The sequence below is a fragment of the Gopherus flavomarginatus genome, chromosome 1 (genome assembly GCF_025201925.1).
Source record: "Gopherus flavomarginatus isolate rGopFla2 chromosome 1, rGopFla2.mat.asm, whole genome shotgun sequence".
In the NCBI taxonomy this organism is placed as follows: Eukaryota; Metazoa; Chordata; order Testudines; family Testudinidae; genus Gopherus; species Gopherus flavomarginatus.
The window spans coordinates 165,061,794-165,089,742 of NC_066617.1; the positions used below are offsets into that span (position 1 = coordinate 165,061,794).

The 27,949-nt window shown below is 42.0% G+C and overlaps 1 protein-coding gene across 4 annotated transcripts in view; it reads left to right on the forward strand.

Annotated features, from left to right (window-relative positions):
- Positions 1-27,949, forward strand: part of NME7 (NME/NM23 family member 7) — a 190,729-nt gene that overhangs the window by 106,726 nt on the left and 56,054 nt on the right. For 3 of the 4 annotated variants that reach the window (XM_050960370.1, XM_050960357.1, XM_050960377.1), the window contains 3 exons: positions 304-368; positions 1,697-1,765; positions 8,792-8,893. In XM_050960370.1, coding sequence (XP_050816327.1) covers positions 304-368; positions 1,697-1,765; positions 8,792-8,893 — 236 coding nt within the window. The remainder of the gene's footprint in view (positions 1-303; positions 369-1,696; positions 1,766-8,791; positions 8,894-27,949) is intronic. The other variant, XM_050960364.1, reaches the window with a different exon arrangement.

A 27,949-nucleotide genomic window follows, 5' to 3' on the forward strand; every position in this document is an offset into this window, starting at 1 on the left:
GAAGTCAATGAGAGTTTTGACATTGACTTCAATATGGCCAGAATTTCACCAATCACATTATTCATACGTTGCTGCAAATGTTATTTCAACAACTGAATGAAAACTCACTTGGAGAATCACTTCCAAAGGATTTCAGAAAGGTTAGGATATCTGAATTCTGCTCTGCTGCATATTTCAGCTTTATAGAGATAACATAAATGCTGTGTTTTGACAAGAAAACAGGTAGTATATGAAGTACCTGCTATACCTATATATTGTAAATTTCGTTAATTCATTTGTGAATGTGTGTTTGTATCTCCAAAGGGCTAACTGGAAAGATCATAAAAGCCATCCTCGATGGGGGTTTTGAAATCTCGGCTTTGCAGTTGGTAAGTATCTTCTTGCATTTCATATGTTTCCATTTCCCATTTTAACTGGATCTGGAGCAAAGTTGCATGATTGCCACTTTCTTTTAATTGAAAAAAAATCTCAGCATAGGAACGTGGACTGTCAAATTAAAGATGTATTGGAAAGAATGTTTGAAGCCTGGCACTTCTATGTACATCTGTGATCCAGAATGAGTCTCTGTCTTAAGATTTTATACTGCTACCTCTCATCGTAGTATGTGAGTGCCCTCCACATAAAATCAACAGCAATAACAGAGTCCCTAGAGGACATCATGGAGTCTCTGGTGCCTCTCCCTTTTTTAGGATCAGAACTGTTTGGGGCTATGTTTTTGTTTCTTTGTTTGATTCGGTGATATGGTTGTTGCAGGATTTGGGGGGAGAATTGTTTTCATTTTGTGTTTTCATTTTTTTGAGGAGACAGTTATTTTTGTAGATGTGGTGTCAGGGTTGTCAACACTGGGATTTTTTTCTTTTAAATTTATGGTTGGTGTGTTGCTGATTGGGGTTCTTGGACAAGTCCAAGTCACTTTGCCTCTCTATGCCTCAATTTCTTCATCTGTAAAATGGCAGTAATAATACTGACGTCTTTTATAAAGCACTTTGAGATCTACTCATGAAAAGTGCTAGGTATTAATAATACTCTGCTTAGAAGTTTTTTTTATATAACATTTAGTGTGAATTTAAGATAGGATTTTCAAAGTAACCTAAGGGATTTTGAAAATCTCACTCTTAATATCTGTGAAAGCCTTTGAGACTGAAATAATCTATTTGGCCACAAAGCAGTTTCAACGTGGGAAAAAGCAAAGCAAACATTTCCTCCACATAACCCATGCTAATATGCCTCAATTCTGACCTGGAAGGACAGACACTAGAATTCAGAAGGTAGTTCAGCCTCCTTGGCCTATTTGCTTGCTCATTGAGACTCCATTAATGGAAACAATTAGTGCAAGCTGACGTTCTGGGCTTTCTAATCGAATTTGGAATTTAGAGTACAGTTATGGTCAGAAAAGGAACTGTGTAAAAATGGTTTTATTGAATCCATCCTGCTCCTGATTTATCTTTAAGTGGCATCTGCCAACTTCATGGAGAAAATACAATATTTACTGCTTAGCTGTATGGGCTTGCTGGGCTATTGAAGAATTATCTGGAACCTATCTGCCTCGTGCATCATCAGCAAAAGAATCCTTCAAAGCCTTCCTTCCTATCCCATCAAAATACTTTATGGGGTAAATAAAGAGTATGCTAAATGCTTGCTTGATTTTTCTCCTGAGACAGTTCGGCTAACATTTTCACCCTTTTCCTTTTCATAGTTCAACATGGAACGTGCGAATGTGGAAGAATTCTATGAGATTTACAAAGGTGTTGTTGCTGAATACACTGTAAGTATCAACTAGAAAAGAATCTACTAAAAAATAAGATAGCAATTAAGGAGAGGTGGTCATCTCTCTCTGTACTTAGGATTGTGACTAGAGTTATCAGGAGTCTGATTTTGAACACTCCCTGAGTTGGTCCAGAATGAACCAATCCATCTGAAAAACCTCATGTATTCTCTGAAACAGGAGAACTTTTTGTGGAAAAAGTGGAGGACCATTGAGCCAAGATATTTATGAAATAGAACAGATTGGAAAAACAGAACTGAGCTATTTCACTTTAGTAGAGCTGGTGTAATGGCTAGTTTTGTATTGTTGAATGGCCTATTTCAAAAGTGGTTTGGCCTAGAAACTCTGCATGTATTTATTCCTTTCTCCTCAGTGGGTCCTGGGGTGTTTGAGTATTTTTATGATTGGGTGGTTAATGTCATATGTAAGTTGATCTGTCTTTTGAATCTCTGTGAAATCGGTGTGGTCCGATAGGCATATTGTAACCTCAGTGGGGTCTGATGTCTGTGTACGTTGTAGTGCCTTTGAGCACTGGCGCTGAAGGCTTCCTGGGTGCTTGTGGACCAATGGGAATATAATAACGTGACTTTGTATTTCTGCAACACCCTCCCTTTGAGGATTTCAGTGCACTGTGCAAACAGTAATGAAAAGAGACTTACAATGTCCCTGTGAAGTATGTAAATTATATAGATTAAGGTACCAGTACTCCAAAGAGGTCTGGCCATTTGACTTTTATGCTTCAGGGAGTGCTACTGCTGTTAAAAGTGAGATTATCACTTCTGTCTCTGAATCCAAGTGCTTCAGTGACTTTCACCAGTTCACTGGTGAGACTCTCTTTAAATCATCATCAGCAAACATATTTCTTGAATGGTTCACCCTTACCTCTGAAGTTCATTATAGTTGGCATTATGGAGGGATGATTGCTGGATGTCCATCTCATTACCAACTCTTCCTTCTGCAGTTAAGGTTTGACCCTGGTACCGAGTATTGAGAATATTTGCAAGAAAATGAGCTGGCGATAGTGCTTGTGCAATTCGTTTTTTTTAATGCTTGTAATTTAACACTGTCCTTGCATATTTCTCTTTTTAAGATCTCACTCAGTTCCTTCCAAATTTCAACAGAGTCAGCAATAAAACAGCAATTTCCCCGCATTTTGTTCAAGGCTGCAGATATAGGCTTCAGGGTACTCTGCATGTGTTCAACATTTCTCTTAAGCCCAATGTTGAGAACTTTGGCTGTGATAGTGCTATCTATTTTTTCATGATTTTGTTCACAAAATGTCATCAGATTAGGTCAATTCTTGATCTAGTGCTCAAAACAGTCCACTACTGCTTTCCATCGCACGTCTTGTGGGAGAGTTAGCTTGGTTCCTCCCACTTTTTTCAGAGCAGCTGCTGCAAAGTGGTTGTTACAGAAGTATTTTGCAATTTCAACAATATTAACCTTTATTTCTGGAACACTGAAATCTTTGGCTAGGAGGTGCATCAAATGACCACTGCAACTGTATGTTGTTAGCTTGGGACTCTCTTCTAAATAATTTCTTCTCGTCTTAGATACATTTGCAGAATTGTCTGTGACCAAGCTGCATACTAGACATTTGAATTTTTTTTCACAGTTTGTTATAGCTTTTACAGCTACTTCTTGTAAGCATTCTGCTGTGTGTGCATTTCCTGATGTATCAATTGTTTCTGTAAGAAAGACATTCCCTTTTTCTGTTGTCATACCAGCACATACGACAGGATCATTGTGGACATTGCTCCACCCATCAAGACTCAGGTTAACAATTTTATCCTCTAGACCTTTTGCACACTGCTCAATTTCTCTTTCATATACTTTATCCAGCTGTTTGCCTGTGACATCTGCTCTGTTGGGTGGACTGTACCCTGGTCTTAATGACTGAACCATGTTAATGAAGTGTGAGTTCTCAATCATACGGAAGGAGAGTTTGTTGCATAAACAAACCAGGAAATTTTTTCATCAGTTACCTCTTTTTGTAATATCCTGATTCTTATCACAAACTTATCTATGGTTGTTTTTGGATGGTGGAAAAAAAATTTTTTTTTTTGCTGCAGGTGATATACTGTGACTGTGACATACATGATGTAACTGAAACGCTATCTTTGGCAGATAACTCTTAAACTATATAAAATGATGGTGATCTTGAAGGTGGAGAGTCTTCAGAATCCTGTAGGTTGAGGATGGATTCTCCTAAACAAAATAAGTCAATGCAGTTGTTTAATTATTATTACCATACTGCTCATTTAGTATTACTCATTGCATTCACTGACACTCAGTACTACTTTAAAGGTGAAATTGTAAAAGGAAGATCTGCCTATTTCAGCTATTTATCTTTTATCACAACTGCATCTAAAGTGATAGTACCATAGAGTAACAACTATATTTTTTGATCAAGCAGGAGAATTCAAGAATGGTCTAGAAGGAAGACAGGCAGTCCTTAAGAAAGAAATATGACATAAAAAAGTTTACCAACCTGAAGATCCTGCATATTCAGACATGTTCCTTTCATCATCTTCAATGCAGCTTCCTCCTGAGAAGGAACACTTCTCATGATATTGTTTCATTCGGGCAATCAGGCCTTGCATTTCTTTGTTGCACTGTTTGCATTTTGCACACATGCCTATCTTACCCACAGGTAGAGGAACTTCATTAAAACATTCCCAAAATGGGTCTCTCTTATGGCCTGCTGACATTATAGGTATTCCTTTCTAGTGAGAGAATGATGTGGTAGATATCAGATCAATGAAGGCTACACTCAGAAAGACCTCAAGACTTCTGGAATATGCTGCTCAAACAGTTTCACTTTGGTTTCTATTGTCTGTCCCTCCCTTCTCACATTTATCTCCAGACTTCTCCTTGTCCAGATCTATTCTGCCCCCAAAATTCTATTCATTGAACTTTTTGAAACTTTGCACTTTTAGAGAGAGGAAAGAGATTGACTCTGTGTACACATTTTTAGAGGGACAATAGTGCTGAGGTCTGTTGTTTCTCACCGCTGGATATTTTATTTATTTATTTATTTATTTAAAAATGTTTTTGCTGTTAACAAGCATGTTATCTCTGGAGACACACATCCACAGTTTGAGAACTGCAAAACTAAGCATCTCTGATGGTATCTTCTAGACTGAGCACTGAGACCCATTGGGTAGATAAAAAGATTAACCTAAATAATCTATACAGAAGCCCCTGGAACCCGATAAGATTGGGTCCCTAATTCATGAACTATTGGAACTCATTGACAAAACTTTTAACAATTATATAAATATATTGTCTCATACTCTAGAATTAGAATTTATAATCTCTATTCCATAATGAGATATCTTTGAGCTGTAATGTATCTTAATTAAAACTGTCTTTAGATGTCAGAGGGGTAGCCGTCTTAGTCTGTATCCACAAAAACAATGAGGAGTCTGGTGGCACCTTAAAGACTAACAGATTTATCTGGGCATAAGCTTTTGTGGATAAGAAACCCCACTTCAGATGCATGGAGTGAAAATTACAGATACAGGCATAAATATACTGGCACATGAAGAGAAGGGAGTTAGCTTACAAGTGGAGAACCAGTGTTGACAGGTCCACTCCCAATAATTGATGAGGAAGGGTCAGCACCCAGAGAGGGAAAATTGCTTTTGTAGTGAGCCAGTCCCTATTCAAGCCCAAAATGATGATGTTAAGTTTGCAAATGAATTGTAGCTCTGCAGTTTCTCTTTGAAGTCTGTTTTTGAAGTTTTTTTGTTGAAGGATGGCTACGTTTAAATCTGTTGTTGAAGTGTTCTCCTACTGGCTTCTGTATGTTGCCGTTCTAATGTCTGATTTGTGTCCATTTATTCTTTTATGTAAAAGCTGTCCGGTTTGGCCAATGTGCATGGCAGAGAGGCATTGCTGGCACATGTTGGCATATATCACAGTAGTAGATGTGCAGATGAATGAGCCCCTGATGATGTGGCTGATGTGGTTGGGTCCTCTGATGGTGTTGCTAGAGTAGATATGCAGACAGAGAAGGCAAGAGGGTTTGTTACAGGGATTAGTTCCTATGTTAATGTTTCTGTGGTGTGGTGTGTAGTTGCTGGTGAGTAGTTACTTCAGGTTGGGGCTCTGTCTGTAAGTGGGGACTGGCCTGCCTTCCAAGGTCTGTGAGAGTGAGAGATCATCAATCTGTTTCCTCACTTCCCCAGGTGGGTATTTGTAGTTTTAAGAATGCTTGATAAAAATCTCGTAGGTGTTTGTCTGAGGGATTAGAGCAAATGCGGTTGTATCTTAGGGCTTGGCTGTAGACAATGGATTGAGTGATGTGTCCTGGATGGAAGCTGGAGGCATGTAGGTAAGTGTAGTGGTCAGTAGGTTTCCAGTATAAGATGGTGTTTATGTGACTGGCTCACTACAAAAGCAGTTTTCCCTCTCTGGGTATTGACACCTCCTCATCACTTATTGGGAGTGGATCATGTGCCAGTATATTTATGCCTGTATCTGTAATTTTCACTCCATGCATCTGAAGAAGTGGGTTTGTTTTTTTTTACTCACGAAAGCTTATGCCCAAATAAATCTGTTAGTCTTAAAGGTGCCACCAGACCCTTCTATATCTTTAGATAGATTTTTTCCATCAAAAAAAGCATTTTATCAAAAAAATCCAACTTAAATAAAAAAAAAATCCGATTTTTTATTTTTTTTTAATCCACCCTGATTTGAAGCTAAAATTTTGAGTTAAGACCTCCTGCAAGCCCTCTGTGCCTGGAGCACTCAAGTGAAGGAAACGGGATTTCCCCAGGTGGAGGTCTGGTCTTCTGTGAGGTAGAGAGATACAGGAACTCTAGTCCAGATGGTAAGAGAAGACACTTCCACCAAGAGCAGTGAGGTAGTGCCAGTGCTAGGAAACTGAAAGGAGCAAGGAGGGAAGAAGGAGGAGGACCTAAGTCAGGATATGATCTCCATATATGTGACTCCAGTCTCTAGGGCTTTCCATCCTGTTGTGGTGTTTGGGGTTTTTTTAATTTTATTTTTGTAATGACTTGAAAATAATCATCATGACTGGTGAAATATCAGGGCAGAAGTTGTTTCATATGCAAATCCCAATTTCCTTTTCAAAGGTCTTGTCCTCATTTCCTAGGAATCATCATCGGTCATTCAGAAGTGAGCTTGGCATACAACTACAAAATGGTCCGTCATGAAAGGAGAAATTGAAATAGTTGCCAAAGATTCCAGCTTTGCTGGTGTTTCCTCTAACTGCCTAGGGCAGGAGTCCTTAGATAACTGTTAGAAAAAAACAAACCACAAATGATCACTTTGTAAACACAGTTACACTGTTTGGGATGTGCCATTATGCTGTGTACTGCTAGAGCAGGGATTCCCAAATGGTGATAGGCGAGCTTGATGTTCCATCCATTCACTTCACAGCCATTGTTTAAGAAGGTGGTATATGAACCAATGAACTTTGGAAGCAGCTGCACTAGAGCTTGTTTCATAGCAGTAATACCATCTAGCATTGCACTATAGCTGAAGGCATCTGGTCTTCAACCTTGTGCCTCATAACGCAACCTAGGAATTTGGAATAATCTCACCCCTTGTTGAGTGCTTGTCTTCCTGTGAACACCCTATAATAAAAGTTCTGGGGTGAAATCCTGGCCCCATTAATGTCAAAGGGAGCCTTCTATTGACTTCAGTGGGGCAGATTTCATCAGTGATCTCAAAAGGCATCTCATTGGGAAGTTGCTCTCATTCTGGAAACATAGCATTTGAATTTAATTCTCTTCGCATTTAATCTTAATTCTTACATGCTGGGATAGGTATGATCCAGGTTTTTCTGCCACCTGCCTCATCTCCTTGTTACTCTTTTCTTTCTTATTCTCTGGTTGTCTCTGGGTTAACCTATGAGCAGCTCATTGCTGAATGCCAGAATGGTGACATCTTAGCCTGTTCTCACCACCTTTGCCCATTTCCTATTCCTGTCTTCCCTTTTCCCCATCCGTTTCAATTCCTTTCATTTGATTTGTTTAAAAAGTGTCTGCCCAGAGCTCTAGGTGCACACACAATCTATGGTCTGTGTTATGCGGGAGGTCAGACTAAATGATCACAAGAACCCCTATTTATCTTGTTAGCAAACTAGAAATTGGCACCAGTGTCTATAGTTAAAACTCACCTCCCCAAATTAAGACTATCCTTAAAGAAAGAGACAGTGTCTAAGGGAGGTAGGACCTAAAGCATGATGTAAGCTTTTGTCAGCTAAAACTGACAACTTAGTTTATACAGACTACGTAGGTCAGGTTTAACGTGTCCCCTGTGGGAAATGCTGCTAAGTAAATAGGTTGCTCCATTCTGAACCAGCTGAAGATTCTAAGGCTATTTCTACACTATGCACCTTACAATGGTGAGGTGCGCTGTGTGGTCACTCTTTATCACCGGGAGAGCGCTCTTCCAGCTACAGAATAAAACCACCTCCAATGAGGGGTGGTAGCTTCGTCGCTGGGAGCACGGCTTTCACGGACGAAGCGCTGTCCACACCAGCGCTTTTCGTCACTAAAACTTTTGTCGTATGGAGTATGTTTTTTTTTCACACCCCTAAGCAACAATTTTTTAGCAACGAAAGTGCCATTGTAGACATAGCCTAAATGTTCTTCAGGTTTAACCCCAAGTACAGCAGGTTGCAGTAACTTAGTCTGAAGGTGACAAAACTATGGCTCTCTGTAGAAAGATCCATGTGAGGAATGAAAAGGTTGCAACCTCAGGCTAAATGCAGAGAAATAAATGTACTTTGGCAACTACTGGTACTTGGGCATCCTGAAGAAATTAGAGATCCAACTTATCCTCCATGTTGTGAACCTGAATAACAAAATATGGCTAAATTCTCTCAACTAAGGATGCTGGTTATACCCTCTGCCATTTCTTCTTGCTGTTTCCCCCAACATTTCCTAATAATTAATTTCTTCTTTGTGTTTGGATCCAACTTTGATGTGAAATACAATCTCGATAACACACTAACAAACTGAAATTTGTTTTAATCTTTTCCTCTTCCAGGAGATGGTTACAGAACTGTGCTCAGGGCCTTGTATAGCACTAGAGATCAGGCAGCTTGATCCTCAAAAAGTATTCAGAGACTTCTGTGGGCCTTCTGATCCTGTAAGTTACTTGTTTAAAGAGAAATATTTGAAAGGTGATATTCTATATGTCAAACTGAAACATTGCAGCATTGCTCTGTTACTGTATGTGTTTTTCACTTTTCTTTGAAACATTTAGCCATTGGCCACTGCTTGAGGCCGAATACTAAACTAGGTAGATCAGTGGTCTCAAACTGTAGGTAATCCACCGATCCTAGGTAAACAAAGTAATACAATTACCAAAAGAATACTTATGTGAAAATACAGTGTCAAGATAAAAGGCATCTTGGTCATTGTTTTCATCAATTTTCATTGGACGGCAAAGCACTACAATAGTTAACAAAAAAAATGGGCTGATTTTCCTTTCAGGCCAGAGTAAATCATTGTTACTCCACTGAAGTCTGTGGCAATCCCCTGGTATCTTAACTGGTGAGAGGAAACTCTTGGGGTATGTCTACAGTGCAACGTAAGTCCATGCTTGAGCCTGGGCTCAAGCCTAACCCTCCATGTGTCTACACTGCAATTGCACTAATCCAGGGCTTGGACCCAGGATCCCAGGACTCTGCAGGGCTGGAAGGCCCAAGCTTGAGTTAAGCTGGGATCTGAGTCTGAGCCCTTTTGCTTTGCATTTTAGATGCAGCCCTGCTTGATTCAGGTCCCTGGTGTCAGCCAGAAGTATCCCAGAGTTCTGTGGAACAACTTCCTTAGTCCTCTCTGTCCTAACAATCTGCAGTCCATTCTACTGAAAACGGAAGCCCTTTGCAAATGGCAGCAGCTCAGGTCAACATTAACCCATTCTTCTCTGATCACTGATCTGCAGGCACACTATCAGAAAGCCTCCTGGATTTGCAATGGAGAGTGAACCGATCAAGCCTTTTGCAAAGGATGCCGCTTGCTGGTAATGTGCAGGGCAGGCCATAAAGTTTTTCTGCAGTGCACAGCAGTCCTAGGGCTAGAGTAACCACATTTTTGGGGGAAAGGGAGGATGCTGGGATGTGGTTACTTTGTCTTGGGTCTGTACACTGCAGTGTGGATGTCAGAGCCCAAGGTTGTAGCACAGGTTAGAAAAGTCTTAACATAGGGTTAAAATACAATGTAGATGCTCAAGCACAGAGTTCCCTAATACAGGTCAGCTGACTCAAGTCCCACTAATCCTGGGCTCCTAGTGATGAGTAGGGGGGGCATGCGGGGTCAAGTGCCCCCGCCCGATTTCTGCTTGGCCTGAAGGGCAGAGGGGTGGAGGGAGAGGAGTCACCCTGCCCGCCCAGGCTAGGCTGCCGGAGACAGAGGCCGAGAGAGCTGGAAACATGCCCCGGGGAGTGGGGACTCTGGCTTGCTTGGCCCTTGTCCCCAGCAACCAGGCCTGGGCAGGCAGGGTGGCTCACTGCTGCCACCTCCCCAACCAGGCTCTCTCTCAGGGAGCCACTGAGCTGCAAAGAGTCAGCGACCCAGAGCAGCCAGCTTCAGCACTTGAGAAGCAGCTCTGTTCCATTCCCCGCCTGGGCCCGACTGCCAGGGAGAGCAGCCAAATGTGCTGGGATGAAGGTGCAGCAGGAGGAGGACAGAGCCCCTCCCACTCACAGGTAACTGGGGGGAGTAGGAAGAGCGTGGTGACCCCTGGCTGGGCATAGGGCTGGGGCGGGGCAGGTCACTGGGCAGAGGAGATGCATGGGACAATCACATGTCCTCCCCCTTTAGATTGTTCCCCTCAGTATCAGGAAGTATGTCTCATCTATGCCTGGGCTTTCATTGCAGTGTAGACATATTCCCAGTCCCCATGTTAATTGTAGGAAACAAAAAGCTTGCATTCTGTAGCCCTGCTTGTAATATGATTATTGTTATAGGCTTTATTATATATTTGTTTGAGTGCCATCAATGTACGTGATGCTATACAGAACAGAGAGGTAGAGATAGTCCCTATCCCAAAGATCTTGCCGTTTTTGACTAACCAGACAATAAAGTGCAGACAAAAATACACCAGATAGCATCCAGAAGACAAAATGACAGTCCTTAGGCAATGCAGTCAGGGCTTTGTGTTTTAATACACCTCTACCTCAATAGAACGCTGTCCTCGGGAGCCAAAATATCTTACCGTGTTTGTCAAGGTATTTTTCCCACTTTGAACTTTAGCGTCCAAAAGTGGGGACCTGCATGAACACTTCTAAGCTTAATTCCTAGCTTAGATCTGATAGCGCCGCCACCAGTCAAAATATGGTGTTTGGCACACTTTCTGTTCCCCCAAGACCCAAACCTCTTGAGTCTTAAAACCAGGAGATATAAACCATCCCCCCTCCTTTCCCCCTCCCTGGGCTACCCTGAGAGGCTCCACTGATCCAAACTCCTTGGATCTTAAAACAGAGAGGAATTAACACCCCCCCCTTTCCTCCCACCAATCCCTGGTGAGTTCAGACCCAATCCCCTTGGGTCTTAAACAAGGGAAAAAAATCAGTCAAGTCCTTAAAAAAGAGAGCTTTTAATTTTTACTTTTTTTTTTCTTTAATTATCTCTGTAAAATCAGGATGGAAAATGTTTACAAGGTAGTCAGATTTATATAGCCTAGAAGGACTCCCTCCCCCCTAGCCTGATATTCCAAGTTACAGCAAACAGAGGTAAAACTCCTTCCAGCAAAATACACATTTGCAAGTTAAGAAAACAAACATAAGATTAATCTGCCTTTTCTAGCTAGTACTTACTATTTTGAACGTGAGAGACTGTTTCAGAAAGATTGGGGAAACCTGGGGTGCATGTCTGGTCCCTCTTAGCCCCAAGAGCGAACAACAAACAAAACAAACAGCACAAACAAAGACTTCCCTCCACCAAGATTTGAAAGTATCTTGTCCCCCCATTGGTCCTCTGGTCAGGTGTCAGCCAGGTCTACTGAGTTTCTTAACCCTTTACAGGTAAGAGAGACGTTAACCCTTAACCATCTGTTTATGACAGTGTTATAGGTGAAACTGCGTTATATCGAACATGCTTTGATCCACCGGAGTGTGCAGCCCTCTGCCTCCCCCACCCGCGCACTGCTTTACCACGTTATATCCAAATTCATGTTATATCGGGTCGCGTTATATCGGGGTAGAGGTGTATTATGGTATGATGTTTTAGTTGTAATTTGGCAGTTTCCAATGCTCAGTATTTTATAGATTTACACCTGAAGAAGAGAACAAGTTCTTTAGAGTTTATTGCTTTGTAGATTCACATTTAACATTAGAGAAGGCAAATATTGGGGAATTATTCAAATATTTTTGCTAATTTCTAATTACATTTCTATTTGGCCATGTTAAATGTTCCATTTCTTGTACTCTTTTACTCTAGTATGAGCAGAGCATAACCCCAGTTATTTGACCTATATTTAAATGCAGGTCAGTCACCTCTCTCAATAGCAGTTCACACAGTGTACTGCTCCTGTGGTTATCCCAAATGCCATTAATGGCAGGTTTCTAATCACTTGAACTCTTTGAAAGATAAGGATGGTCATTTTATTTTATTTTGTTTTTGTGTTTTCATGTTTATGCTGGTTTTGTTTAACCCTTGGCATGATACTGCTGATACTGAAAGGTATCCACAAACCAGCAGTCTTAAAGTTATTAAAGATAAATCCAACATGCTCATAACACTTGTAGTTCTGTATGATGATAATGGTTATAATGTAATCTCCTGTTTCAGGGCTTCCAGCAGAAGTTAGGAAGGAATTTTTTGCCCCAGTGCACAATTATAATCTCTGGTTTTGAGTTTTGTTGGGGATTTTTTATCCTCCTTCCTCTGAAGCATCAGAGATCTGCCATAGCTAGTGAGAGTGGGCTAGGCCAGTGATATAAGGCGGTACAGAAAAAACTGTGTTTTAAATGGCTGGCTGGTGTCTCTTGCTCACATGCTCAGGATCTAACTGGTTGCCGGATTTGGGATCAGAAAGGAATTTTCCCAGGTTAGATTGTCAGGGACCTTGGCTATGTTTCATCTTCCTCTACAATGTGGGTTGTGAATTGCTGCTAGGATCATCTGGATATATTTCATCTACTCAATTCCTTGCCATCATAGGGCTTCGGGCATTGGTTGTGCCTCAGTCTTTCCTATTATCTGTCTGTGGTACACATCTGTATACTCTCCTGAGGAGTAAAATGTTTTTGTTTAACTGCAGTCATTAGGCTCAATTTAGGTTGAATTTAATGGCATGTGATAAACAGGAGGTCAGACTAGATGATCTAATGATTTCTTCTGGCCTGAAGCTCTATGAAACTATTTATCTAAGGTCTTCACATAGCTTCCATTACCGTAGTACCTGAGTGAGTCACAAGCTTTAATGTATTCATCCTCACAACACTCCTGTGAGGTAAGGAAGTGTCGTTATCCCCATTTTACAGACGGGGAAGTGAGGCACAGAAAGACTAGTTGATTTCCCCAAAGACACACCAGAAACCTGTAGATGAGCAGGGAATTGAACCCTAATCTCCTGAGTCCCAAGCTAGTGCTCTAACCATTAGATATCTCGGATATTTGTTTGTGTGGTTCCTTTTCACCTGGTAGCAACACTATGTGTAGAGTGAAAATAAGCATGATTCTACATGCATTAGAAACAAATGTCTTAGGTTTTGGACGTGGGCTTCATATTGCTTGCTTTAATGGTATGTTAGATATGTTGTGTACTTCCATCTCCACTGTTTGTTATAAGAATCACCTTAAATCAATTCCTTATCCACATACAGTGTAAATGCACAGGGACAGAGCTGCTTTCAGGAGTGTCTTTGCTTGCAATTTATCTGTCTAGTTAGATAATGTGTGCAGCTTGTCCTTGACAAAACATGGTTAAAGTATCACGTTTTTTATCATCCCCAATCTACATAGTCAGGGAAGCTAATGACTAAACATTGTGGTTGCAATATCTGCCTCGGGTAGTGGTAGTAGAAACCAGAAAAGCAATTTCCTGTCTAACAAGGTTATGTACAGAGTCTTAGAAATTCATGAGCTGATATTTTAGTGCTTAAAGAGAGGGTAAATATTTAAAGTGTCCATAAATAATACATTGTCATTCACAGATCTGAATTTGTGTGTGTGTGTGTATGTGTGTATGTATATATATATATATATATATATATATATATATATATATATATATATAAAAACAAAAAAAATCTGGTTTTGTCCTATACGGTTCAATTATCTTGAAGAGTCAGTTTCAAGCTTCATTACTTTATATTTAGTTTTCTGCTCAATGTGGTGTTTCAGTTTTGATGTAAAAATAACTTTTCTTTTTAAATTTAACATTTATTAACTGGGAAAGATATAAGTGTTTTTCTTATTCTCTCATATAAATGCACCTTTCCCATTTAGTTGCTATGTTTCTGATCAATGAGATGTTTTTTGTTTAAACTTACTGTGGTAACTTTCAATCAGCACTGCTGTTCAGGAGATAAAATCCTGGAGCAATTCTAAAATCCTGGGATAGTGCCAATGTCCTTTGACAGACTCGGGACAGGAGGACCTAAATTGATTCCGATTTATGAAGTCTAGTGACCTTAACATGTGTGAAGAAGTTTGGTATATAAATACCAAAGTTTAAAGGCATTTGAGAACAGCCAATCTAGCATTTTATGCAGCATGTGCTTAACTACTAATGTTAACAATGCACTGTGACAGGCTATGCACACATCTTCATATCTAATGCACTGCCTCCGGATATAAAAATACAACCTGCTATAAACCAAGACCAGGGCAAAGTCTGGAATTATGGCACAAAACACAAAGGGTCAGATTGTGTCACCCTTGCTCGTGTTGAATAGTCCCTTACTCCACTAGTTGTCTCATTTGAAGTCAATGAGACAGCTCTTGAAGTAAGGTGCTACTCAAGGTGAGTAAAGGCATTGGACTCTGACCCATATGGATGTTGCCTTAGTTTATATGTGGCAAATTGTCTCTCTGGTATGTAACAAATGTAATAATTACTACAAATGTGGCAATTCACATTTTTAAAGTGGGTCTTAAAGACCCTAATGATAACATCTCCCTGAGCCTGGCATAGGCATCCAGAATGGTGGCCAGTCATGCACATTCTCTGCCTGTGGCATATAATAGTCTAGTCTTCTTTGGGCTGTAATATTTCGGTCTCATTTTGATTGCTGGGTTTAGCATGCAGGTGCTGGATAGTGTCAAGTGGCCGGTGATATCAGGAGGTCAGACTACTGGCCTTTGAATTCTATGATGTCCGTAGTGGTGGACAAAAACACATGTGGCCTGGGTTTCACAAAATCAAAATGAGATTGTTCTTGGGACCTTAATCTCATTTTGTCTGAGCCCCCAAACTCTGGGAGTGAAGAGGAGTGAGGACAAATGATTAACTTTCCTTGGTCCCCAACATGGAAAAGGTAGGAAGAGCTCTGAATGCACAAAACCAGTGATTAGTGCGCAGTGCTAAAACCGGAATGAAGTGTGTGCCATTTGCTGTGACTGGATTATTTTTGGTGGCACTTCAAGTTAGTAAACTTCTGCAAAGGAAAGACTCTCTCTCATTGTAAAAGGAATTTCTTGTTGCCATAGAGGAAGATTTCAGACAGAAAACTCGCTGTTTTGTTGTTGTATACTGATGTAGGCTGTATGCTGGGACGGCATTGCCAAAGATTGTAGTGAATTTTGTGATATAGGTATGTCTACAAGGAACTGGGCTAAAACCAACCCACTGTAACTGACCTAACTGTAGGGATCACTGGAAGTGCTGTGATACAACAGTCAGGGTTCAGCTCCCTCATCAGTGGTCTCATTAGGGGCCTTTCCTTAGGGGCCTTTCCTTGTTCTCTTGCCAGCCAGCTACAGTGGTTGCCTCTCATTGTCTGCTTGGACAGCTCTACTTTGGGTTTTCCTTCACAGTCAATTGTCAGGCTATTGCCTGCAACCAGCTGCTGTCACAGTCCAACCCTGTGTCTGTCTCCTTGAGTCTGATCTTCTGTCACTTCTTGGTCACGCTAGGTAACAGATTGCCATCTATGGATACTGAAATGTGTTTCTACAGCTCCTAGAATGACAGACAGCCCAATCTTTTCCCTTCTGCTTGTTCTAGGAGACTAGTGAGTTGTCCAATCAGAGGCCAGCAAGTTCATTACAATGCCAATTTTAATATTTTTTCTTCATGCTGTTAAAATTTGTCCACATCTTTCCTACAGCATGGCACCCAGAACTAGACACAGTACTCTAGCTGGGGCCTCACCAGTGCTGGGTAGAGAGGGACGATTATCTCCCATATCTTACATGCAAAACTCTTATTAATACATCAAGAATGATATTACCTTTTTTTGCAGCCACATCATATTGTTGGCTCATAATTACTTAGTGGTCTGCTATAGCCCATAGATCCTTTTCAGCAGTACTACCAGCACCTATAGTGGGAAGTGCTCAAAAAGTTATATAAATGAGAGCAGGCTTTGTGACTGTGGTGCATATAACTGTGTAACTTGTGATTTTGTTTCTCATGTACTACACCTTTAAATATTTGTCATGCAAGACAGCTGCCACTCTAGAATACTGAGTTGATGCAACATATTGCACCAAAGATACATACCAGGCTTTCATGGAGGCTTTCATTTTGGTCTTTTTTCCTGTTTTACTTAATCTAAAATAAGCCATTTGTGCTGAAAGTACCATGCATGGCTGTCCTTTGTGTATGGAAAAATGTTGTGAATAGAGACAGTACATCACAGAGGAGTTAAGTGACAGCAAGTCCATGACAGAGCTGGGAGTAGAACCCCAGATTACCTGATTCATTTCCTTGCTTTGATAGCATGAACATTTCCCCCAGACTGAAAATCAATAAACCCATAACATGAGGATGGAACTGTAACAGGAAGCAGCTAAAGAGACGTTGCCAACCACAGGAATTTAACAGATACATAGTTCTTAATTTCTGCATGTCATGAAGTCACAGGGACTGGTCTATGCCCCAATCTATACTCAGTCTCCTGGGAATGACCCCTTTAGTGCTCCAGGCCCCGTAGATCTACACAGTTCCACAGAGGTGGGTCCCTGGCCTCCAAGACTCCAGGACCAATCCCTATTTCTCACCATGGCTCCCTGCAGTGAATCCAGCTGACTCAGAGTTCTGCGGGAGGCTAGTACTGTACCCTTTCAGGGCGCAATGTTCTCAGTGAGTATTTGCAATGACACAGGCAGTCTTTTCAGAATGAGCTAACAATTTATTAGTCGCCTGGGTACAGAATCTGAAAGTCCTTAGGTTAGCACAGAGAGGCAGAAATTAAGCCATAGTCCATCCTGGCCAAGTGAGTGCCGTCATGAGCCAGACATCTTTTAATGGACTACAACTCCAGCTCTTTCCCCCTGCCTCCTTTTGTATCCTCTGGTCTGGGCTCCTGCGTCCCTCCAAAAATACCCCCCTTCTTCTAGTCACCCCCCCCCCAGCAGCTGGGTGATGCAGAAGACACCTCTGGTCTCCTACCCTGTTCCAAGAGCAGTGCTAACCTTTTTGTACTCACTGGGTAGCAATGCACTGTACGGAGGGAAACTGAGGCATACCTAGGATTCATAAAAATGTTACAGAAAATTCCCACTGTGTCACCCTGCTCTTGACCCTTTGTAACCCTTTGCTCTTCAAAAACAGTTTCCCCTTACTAGTTTTGGTTTGTCTATGTCAGGCAAACACTGGTAGTTCAACCCCAAGGAGCACAAACCTCTATAGCTTTTTTTGCTGGCCATAAGCGTAAAGGAAAGATGTGAAGAATAGTATGAGGCCAATATGGCTCCATCAGGAGCTCTTTAATTACCTGAACATCATAAAGGAATCCTACAAAAAGTGAAACATGGACAAATTTGGCCTGTGTGGGTTTCTTGCCCTTCTCCCCCACCCCTCCTTTTGCAGTCCTTCTGGTGCCTTTGCTTACCACAGATTTATTAATTGTCCTGTGATATTGTCAAGATGCCTCAGTGAAGATCAGGACTCTGTTAAACTGAGTACTGTACACACATGTAGTAAGAAATGGTTCCTGCCCCCAAAGAGTTTACAGTCTAAATAGACAGTACCGACAAATGGTGGGAGAAAGGAAATATGATTCCTATTTTACAGATGGGAAACTGAATCACCGAGAGATGAAGTGACTTGTCCAAGGTTGCACAGGAGGTCTGTGGTAGGGCTGGGACGTGAGCTCACATCTCTCAAGTCTCTGTCCAGTGTGTCTTAACCACAAGACCATATTTCCTCTCTAATATACATAGATATCCATGCTTTTGTCTCCTCCAGCCTGGACTACTGTATATGTTATGCCTAGAACGGCCCTTGAAAACCACCTGGAAGCTTCAGCTTGTGCAGAATGTTGCTGCCTGTTTCCTATGTGTGCTGGGTCACCATGAGCATAAAACACTTGTGCTTTGCACTGGTCATATGGTTTCTGAGTGCGATTCGAGGTGCCGGTTGTGTTCTCTAAAGCCCTAAATGGTCTGGGGGATGGCTTTCTGAGAGTCTGCATCTCCTCTTATGTCCCATCATGAATGGTTAAGAATGTCTGGGGAATTCTTACTTTTGGCCCCTGAGTGTAAATTCTAGGGGGACAGCCAGCATACTTAGCTGAATGCCCACATCTGTGAAACTTCCTACTTCCGGCCCTTTTTCAGCACCTGAGTTTGGAAGGCTTCAGGGCACACTACAGGGAGCACTCATGTAACCAATCCTTTTGTGCCTAAAGGAGTCAGTGCTCAGGATTCGATTTGGTAGTGGGTGGCCAATGAGCCTATGGTCCAGCGGTTTTCTGGCTGCTTTGTTGTTCAACTAAGTCATCATAGAAGAAAATCAGACTGACTATAATTACGGTACAGCAATGCTTTCTAAAAGGACATTTGTGAAATGATTAGGCCTCATTGTCTACAAGAGGAAAACCTATACCAGAAAAAAATAAATTTCAATGTATTTGGGCACATTCCAAAGTCAGGAAGTGAAGTTATTTCTTAAAAGGACTTGTTTTCCACAATAGAATGTCAGTTACTTGGTACCATTTTCCGAAGCAAGAAATGTTTTGTTTTGTTTTTTAAACTCTGATATAAGAATGTAAGCTTTATTGTATCATTTAAAAAATATGTATTAGGAAGATATTCATAAATTGAGTGAAGTTTAAAAAGAAATTTAACATTCGTATTTCAGAAAAGTAGGAAGAGGCCCATGACTGTTCAAGAAGGCCTGGTTAAAGGATTAGAAAGCATGTCTTATAGCCAGTGGCGGATTAACCACTGGGTCAATGGGGCCTGTGCCCAGGGACTCCAGCCAACTGGGGGGCACTGGAACAGTGGGCGCCCCCACACCCCAACATGCTCTGCCCACCCGGCTCTCTTGCCAGGGAGCAGGGTTGGGGCTTGAAGGCTTACTGGTCTTGCCCTGCTCTGCCTGCTCACCCAGCACTCCAGCTGGGGATTGGGGTTGGGGCACAGGGGGCTTGCTCCACTCTGCTGGCCTGCGTGGCGCTCTAAGCAGGAAGCAGGGTCGGGTTGTGGGGGAAGTAGTACCAGGTGGGCAGAGCAGGACAAGCGCCCGTGCCCTGACCCTGCTCCACGGCAAGAATGCCAGGCGGGCAGAGGGGGACAAGTCCCTGCGCCCCAACTCTGCTCAGCTGGACAAGCCCCCGTGCCCTGACCTCATTTTCCCAGCAGGAGCCTGTGGGGGGGGGACTGCAGGTGGAAGGGATGGGGAGGGGCCCCCTATCATAGCACTCCCTCTCAGATCTGAAGCTTAGAGTTCAGAAAATGAGATACTAGCACCTGAATCCTCTAAGCTTAATTACCAGCTTAGATCTGATAGCGCTGCCACCACCCAAAGATATAGTGTTTTGGGGCACTCTGACCTCCCCAGCCTTCCCTGGGGACCCCAAGAACCCAGATCCCTTGGGTTCTTAAAACAAGGAGAAATAAACCATTCCTCCACCTTTCCCCCTCCCAGAATTTCCCTCCCTGGGCTATCCTGAGAGATACTGATCCAACCTCTTAAATCACCATACAGAGAAGCATCTCCCTTCCCTTCCACAAAGAGGCAAACAGATTCAAGGAAAACAAAGAGAGATTCTATCTCTCCCCCCTCCCGCCTCCCCCCCCCCCCACACTCATCCTGGTGAGTTATCCCAGTCCCCTGGAATAACACAAGGGAAACAAGGGGGAAAAAATCAATCAGGTTCTCTAAAAAAAGAAATCTTTTAATAAAAGAAAGGAAAAAGTAAAGAATTATCTCTGTAACTTCAAGATGTAAATATTACAGGGTCCTATAGCTTACAGACACCAGAAAGAGACTTCCCGCCCAGTACCAATACAAATCAAAATATTCCCAGCAACTACACATATAAAAGTTAACCAGCCAGATCCACAATTGCAAATAGAGTAAAACAATCAAAAAGCCTAAACCGCCTGTTTTTACTTACTATTTGAAAAGAAACTTAGAGAGCCTGTAGTAATGTCTAGTCTCTCTCAGACCCTCCGAGAGAAGAACACACAACGGACAAAGAACACACACAAAAGCTTCCCTCCACCCCAATTTAAAAGTATCTTGTCTTCTGATTGGTCTTCTGGTCAGGTGTCCAGTTCCCTGCTTGTAACCCTTTACAGGTACAAGAGACATTAACCCTTAACAATCTGTTTATGACACCCCCATTTGCTCTGGCCCAGGGTCCCACAAAACCCCAGGCAAAGAGCTCAATCTATTCAGTTTAACAAAGAAGGTTAAGGGGTGACTTGATTATATTTTATAAGTATTAGGGATGTAAATATCCATTAAAAAAGTTAACCGTTTAAATGATTAAAATTATGTCATTTAAATGGTTAACCAATGAAAGGGAGAGGGGCTGGGGCCTGTGTAGCTGGGGCTGCTCCGGTCAGCTGGGCTGGGGCTGCTCCGGCCAGCCAGTCTGGGCTGGAAGCTAACGGTTAGGGTTTGGTTAACCGGTAAGATTAATGTTTACCGGTTAGCCAGTTCACTATTTAGTATTTTACATCCTTAATAAGTATCTACATAGGGAACAGAAATTTAATAATAGGCTCTTCAGTTTAGCAGAGAAAGGTAGAACGCAATCTAATGGCTAGAAGTTGAAACTAGACAAAGTCAGAATGGAAATAAGAGATGAATGTTTAATGTTGGGAGTAATTAACCATTCTCCATAACTGACAAATTTTTTAATCAAGATAGCGTGCTTTTCTAAGAGATAGGGGTTGAGAATTATTTTGGGGAAGTTCTATGATCTGTGTTATACTGGAGGTCGGACTAGATGTTCATGATGGTTCTTTGTGGCCTTAGAATCTATGAATAAAATCAATGAAATGTAACAGCAGCAAAGAGGTAGCTACTCTACAAAGTTAGAAGGGTGGGTTAAAATGTTAATTAAAATACTGATTTATACAGAGCACAAAGCATGGATATACAGCCTCGATATCACCTAGAAAGGAAAGAGGTTAGCAGTATAGTTTCTATCACCCAAATTAAAAAAAAAATTACACATTTGCTCATGAGAAATAATAGTATTTTGATAAGGTACTTGGTATTTTCTCAGTAAAGTTGTTCTGTTTAAGTGCCATCCAGAAAATCTTTTCACAGAGCGTTTGGGGAGGGGAAAGGAGCAAAGGGGTGAGAGCAAAAGGAAGTTTTCAGTGGTGTTGTGTGTTTGTTATCTCATACAGTGACTAGGGAAGCAAGGGGCTGGAACAAAAACTCAGTTATGGAACTGGTGGAGGGCAGTTGGGGAATTTGAACTCTGCACTGGGACTGGAGTTAGATTTCGCTGCTGGCTGTTTGGCTGTTTATATATGGCTTCTAAAAGAATAGGGCCTTTTGTTGCTAGGTAGGCCTAAGGCTGTCACTTCACTTTTAGCCTCTTTGTGCCTCAGTTTCCCCATCAGTAAAATAGTCACTGCCCACACATAGGTGTTGTGGTGATTAGTTAATATTTTTACAACATTTTTAAGGTGTAAAATGCTACAGAAGTACTAGGCATTATTGTTCTTTTGTCTTATCCTTCTCAACAGTCTTCTCATATGCATAACAAAAAAAAAAGTTTGTTATAGCATATACTAACTATCAAGTAGCGTAGATCAGGCTTGTGTTTCTCGCTTCCTGCATACTGCTTAGTGGCTGAAAGCGTTTCCGTTTGTGCTTCACAATGCACTTGAAGTGGTGTGTGCCAGTGCACACCCTCTTATGGAATATTGTTTCAGTGATAGACCCTGGTATAATGCCAGTGTGCAGCAGGTTTAAGAGGAATTTAAGGTAGCTGTGGGAAATTGTAATCTAAATTCCTTTACTTTCAGAATTTAAAATCTTAACCTTAATTTTGCATTAACAGTTTGTGTTTTCACAGAGATGGATAACAGTTGGGAATTGACTAAAGGGAAAAGGAGGAACAGATTGTGCTGAAAGGTGAATTATCAGACTAGAGAGAGGTTACTAGCAAAGTTACTCAAGGATCAGTCTTGGGACCAATCTTATTCAATATTTTTATTAATGACCTTGGCACAACAAGTAGCAGTGTGCTAATGAAATTTGCTAATGGTACAAAGGTGAGAGGCATCAATAGAGGAGGATCAGAATATTTTACTGGAAGATCTGGGTGGCCTTGAAGACTAGAGCGACAGATATCAGATGAAATTTAATATTACGAATTCTAAGGTCATGTACTTAGTCTGATAAGAATTTCTGCTACAAGCTGTGGCTTTATCAGTTGGAAGTGACAGAGGAGGAGAGACACCTGGGTATGTGGATTGATCACAGGATGACTGAGCCACCAGTGTGATGTGGCTGTGAAAAAGGCAAATGTGATCCTAGAATGTATTAGGCGAGGCATTACTAGTAGAGAGAGAGAAGCATTAATGCCCTTGTACAACGCACAGGTAAGACCTTATTTGGAATACTGTATGCCAGTGGTTCTCAGCCAGGAGTATGTGTACCCCTGAGGGTAAGCAGAGGTCTCCCAGGGATACATCAACTCATCTTGTTGTTTGCTTAGTTTTACAACAGGCTACATAAAAAGCACCAGCAAAGTCAGTACAAACTCAAATTTCATACAGACAATGACTTGTATATAGAGCAGTATAAACCATACACTGAAATGCAAGTACAATATTTACATTCCAATCAATTTATTTTATGACTATATAGTATAAATGAGAAAGTAAGCAATTTTTCAAAAATAGTGTGCTGTGATACTTTTTTGTATTTTTATGTCTGATTTTGTAAGCAAGTGGATTCTAAGTGAGGTGAAACTTGGGATACACAAGACAAATCAGTCTCCTGAAAGTAGTCTGGAAAGGTTGAGAGCTGCTGGTGTGTGCAATTCCCGTGTTCAAGAAAGATGAATTGAAACTGGTACTACAGGTGCAGAGAAGCACTACTAGGATGATCAAGGAAATGAAGGGCCTATCTTATGAGATTAGATTGGAAGAGCTTGGCTTGTTTAGTCTCGGGGGCAGGGGGGTGGAAAGGGGAAGAAGACCCAGAGGGATATGATTGCTCTCTGTAAATACATTAGGGTGGTAAATACTAGGGAGGGTGAAGAGTATTTAAGCTTAACGGACAATATTTTCATAAGAACAAATGAATGCAAACTGGCTATGAACAAATTCAGGCTGAAAATTAGAAGGTTTCTAGCCTTCAGAAGGGTGAGATTCTGGAACAGCCACCCAGTAGGAGTTGTGCGGGAAAACAACTTAATTAGTTTTAAGAGAGAGCTGGACAAATATATGAGTGCAATTGTATGACAAGATTGCTTGTGATGCTAGGGGACAAGGCTCAACAGCCCTGGAGCTCACTTCTTGTTTATCTCTTATTTTCCTAAACTTTGTGCTTCAGAGTTTCAGTGAGTCAGTGGCAGGACTCAGAAAGGGGACACCCCCCACCATATATTCAAGGAGGCTTTTTTTCCTTCTCCTTTCAAGCATCAGGCATGGCCACAACTGGAGATGAGGCAGTGTGGGCTGGTGCTCTCTCTCAGATGCTTGGCTGGCTGGTTCTTGTTCACATGCTCAGGGTCTAACTTATCACCATATATGCGGTTCGAAAGGAATTCTACCCCAGTCAGATTGCCAGGGACCTTGAGGTTTTTTCGCCTTCCTCTGCAACGTGGGTGTGCAGGTCACTTGCCAGGACCTGGCCCGTCCGCGGGCCAGTATCCCACTTGCCACTGGGCCCGAGTCCCTCCTGGATCCTGCTGCCCCTTTCAGGCTGGGGTGCTTCCCCCTGGCAGTACCCCCACAGATCTGGGTCTCTCCTTCCTGGGGAACCCCCACCCTCTAGCCCCTCCTCGCCTCAGTGGCTACTGCCAGTCACCATCTAGCCCCCGTTCACTGGGGCGGACTGCAGTATAACTGCCACTCATCACTGGCAAGCGGGGTTTTGGACCTGCTGCCTCTGCCTGCCCTTGGGCTGCCCTCTGCAACCCCAGTACCGTCTTTGGCCTTTAACAAGGCCTGCAGCCTTGGGGGGTTTCTAGGCCGGAGCTCCGCAGCTCCTCTGGCCTTCCCCCAGCCCTGCTCCAGTCTTGGTACCCTCTCAGCTTCCAGGCAGCCAGGCCCTTCCTTCTCTACCGCTAGAGAGAGACTCTGTGTGCTCCTGGCCCACTGCCCTATTATAAGGGCCAGCTGGGCCTTGATTGGGGCATGGCCGCATTTGTGGCTGGTTCTCCAATCAGCCGAGGCTTTCTTCACAGCCGCAGCCCTCTCCAGGGCTGCTTTTAACCCCTGGCCCTGAGGAGTGGGGCAATTGCCCCACTACAGGGCTCATTTACTTTGCTCTCATTTTGGTTATTGGGTTTAATATGTGGGTATTAGTGCCTGGGATATACAGGAGGTCAGGCTAGATGATATAATGGTCCCTTCTGCTCTTAAACTCTATTACTTTTAACAACTGAAAGGGAGGATAAGTCCTTATGGTTTAAAATACAGGATTGGGAGCCAGGAGATTTGACTTCTATTTTCAGTTCTGTCTCTGACTTTCATGTAACCCTGGGCAAATTGCTTAGTCTGTGCCTCAGTTTCCACATCTGTTGAATGGGAACAATGACATGACCCACCTGCCAGGGCTGGGAGCATGTCTGTAGCAGATACTATGAAAGTGCAAAGAATTATTAGATATATTTGAAGGCTAAATACTTATGTAATTTTAGGAAGTGCAGTTATAAGACAGTATATGTGACTTTATGTGATGTGAAAGATTACCATATAAAATATTAGAATATGTAACGTACGACTCTTTCAAGCAACTAAGCTTGTTGTCTTCCTTGTTTAGTATTGATTTGCCTAATGATCACTGCTTACACATCTACAGAGAGACACATTAACGTCTAGGAAGGGCAATTATAACTCTTTGATGAAGAAGAAATTTATATCATCAGTTACCCCTTGAAATAGCACAAGTTAAATTAAAAAAAATAATTCATTCAGCCACAGACCATTGTCAGCTAGAGTAGCAAACAGATCAATAACAGACAGCAGTTACTATGTCATGCTGTCTGCGGAGGCCTGTAATGGAAAGGACATGATTGAATTGCTTAAATGTTATTTAGGGTCAAACATCTGACTCTGTCCTTTCAGTTTTAATTGTGCATATCAGCTATTGCAGATCTAATGAAAAATCTGGTACGGACTGTGCCAAGGCCTATTAGCTAGGTGGTTTAATGATTTCCTTATAGGGGTAAACTTCCAGAGTCAGATTCTTCTCTATGATATTGCTTCTTTATGCTAGTCTGATAATACAATAGCCAAGATATTTAGCCAGTTCAGGATTCCCTTCTACCTTTAACACCTCCCTATGCCACTCTCTGCCTGGTCCCTAGTGTAGCGGGCTCATTAGGGGATGTACCCAAAAGGAACAGGATATGACCAGCGCTCCATTGTGCTCCCTGAGTTTGCTCTAAACTACATACTCACCAGTGTGGTGCAGAACTACCTCCTTTGTGCCCCCTGCCAAAACTGCGTCCAGTGTGTATTGGGTGCAGCTGAGAATCTAGACCCCAATGTCTAAGTCTAATAGGCATGTATTCAGTGTTCATAATGTTAATTCTGTGACACATTCTACATGCTTCTGAAAGTATCTTCATAAAACCCAGCCAACCAAACAAAAAAAGGTAAGTACATTGTTTTTTACCTTATGGATATGCAGCACATATGGCAGACCTCCACCATCTGGGGATGACCTGCTCAGATATCTTTTTTTCATATGAAAATCATCCTGGATAGGCAACAGAGTTTACTATATTACAACAAGGTGCTTTTAATTAAGAGGTCTCTATATCATCCCCCTTTTTGCTGCTAGAATTCTTTTTCGTCCTTCCCCCAGTTGCTGAAACACCTACCTAGTCTATTTTTTTTCCTATGCCATCCATCATTATGATGGGCATTGTAGCATCCCCATAATAAGGGCCCTGATCCATCCAGCTTCCAAGCACTCGTAATGTTGAATACATTTAAGTAGGTTATAGAAGTCTGCCTGAGGTCTCACAAGCCCCCTCAAAAACCTAGCATCACCTTGGGAAGCTGACTGTGCCAACAGATAGAGAACCTCATTGTTCCTACCTGTCTGTCTCAGCTGCTGGCCTTTCTCCCCCATCTCCACATCACTGGATACCATGACAACAGGACTAGCCACTCAAGTAAATACCTAGTGTCCCAGGCAGGCTTGTACAGGTTGCTCTGGTGCCCGTGCTGCCATGGCTTCACTGCTATTGTATTCCAAGCTAGCTAGGTCTAAACTAGCATGGGTATGTCTACATGTGCAGCAATCGCACCTCTGATTGCAATGTAGCCATACCCAAAGAGGTTGGCTGGGATGACCCATATCATATATAACTCTCTTTACACTCAAAATGATAATGATACAAAAGCAGCACATTCTTTACCTCTGTGTGTCATGGTATAACCCTCACTCTGAACCTTAGTGTCCAAAAGATGGGGTACCAGCATGAATCCCCCTAAGCTTAATTACCAGCTTAGATCTTGTAGTGCTGCCACCAACCAGGACTTGCAGTGCCTGGTACACTCTGGTCCCCCCAAAACCTTCCCAGAGGACCCCAAGACCCAGACCCCCTGGATCTTACACAAGGAAAGTAAACCTTTTCCCCCACAGTTGCCTCTCCCAGGCTTTCCCTCCCTGGGTTACCCTGGAAGATCACTGTGATTCAAACTCCTTGAATCTTAAAACAGAGAGGGATGCACCTTCCCCCCTCTTCATTTCCCCTCCCCAAGAGGTTATACAGATTCAAGCTTCGTGAATCTAAAACCAGAGGAATTCCACCTTCCCCCCTCCCTTCTCTCTCCCTGTCCCCCACCAATTCCCTGGTGAGTACAGACTCAATTCCCTTGAGGCTTAACAAGGGGAAAAAATCAATCAGGTCTTAAAAAAGAAAAGCTTTTAATAAAAGAAAGAAAAAAGTAAAAGTTGTCTCTGTAATTAAGATGGTAAAGGTTACAGGGTCTTTCAGCTTATAGACACTAGAGAGAAGCCTTCCCCCCAGCACAAATACAAATTAAAATCCTTCCAGCAAAATACACATTTGCAAATAAAGAAAACAATTAAAAAGACTAAACCGCCTCTCTACTTGTACTTACTACTTGAACAGAAAATTAGAGCTCCTGTAGGTACATCTGGTCACTCTCAGAACCCAGAGAGAACAACAGACAAACAAACAACACAAAACAAAGACTTCCCTTCACTGAGATTTGAAAGTATCTTGTCTTCTGATTGGTCCTCTGGTCAGGTGTTCCAGGTTCACTGCTTGTAACCCTTTGCAGTAAAAGAGACATTAACCCTTAACTATCTGTTTATGACACTGTGGAATGAAATACACAATGTGTTAGGCTCTCTGTAGCTAATATAGATCTTTCTAAAATTGAATCATTTGTATAGAATTGTATGGTTTGAGTGGTCGGCCTCAAAAAGGTTGAATGTTTTTGGTAGACTGTCTTGATATTTAACTCTGCAGCTCCAGAGCTTACTATGCATAAATGGGTGTCATAAACAGATAGCTAAGGGTTAATGTCTCTTTCACCTGAAGCACCTGACCAGAGGACCAATCAGGAAACTGGATTTTTTCAACTTTGGGTGGAGGGAATTGAGTGTCTTTTGTTTTTG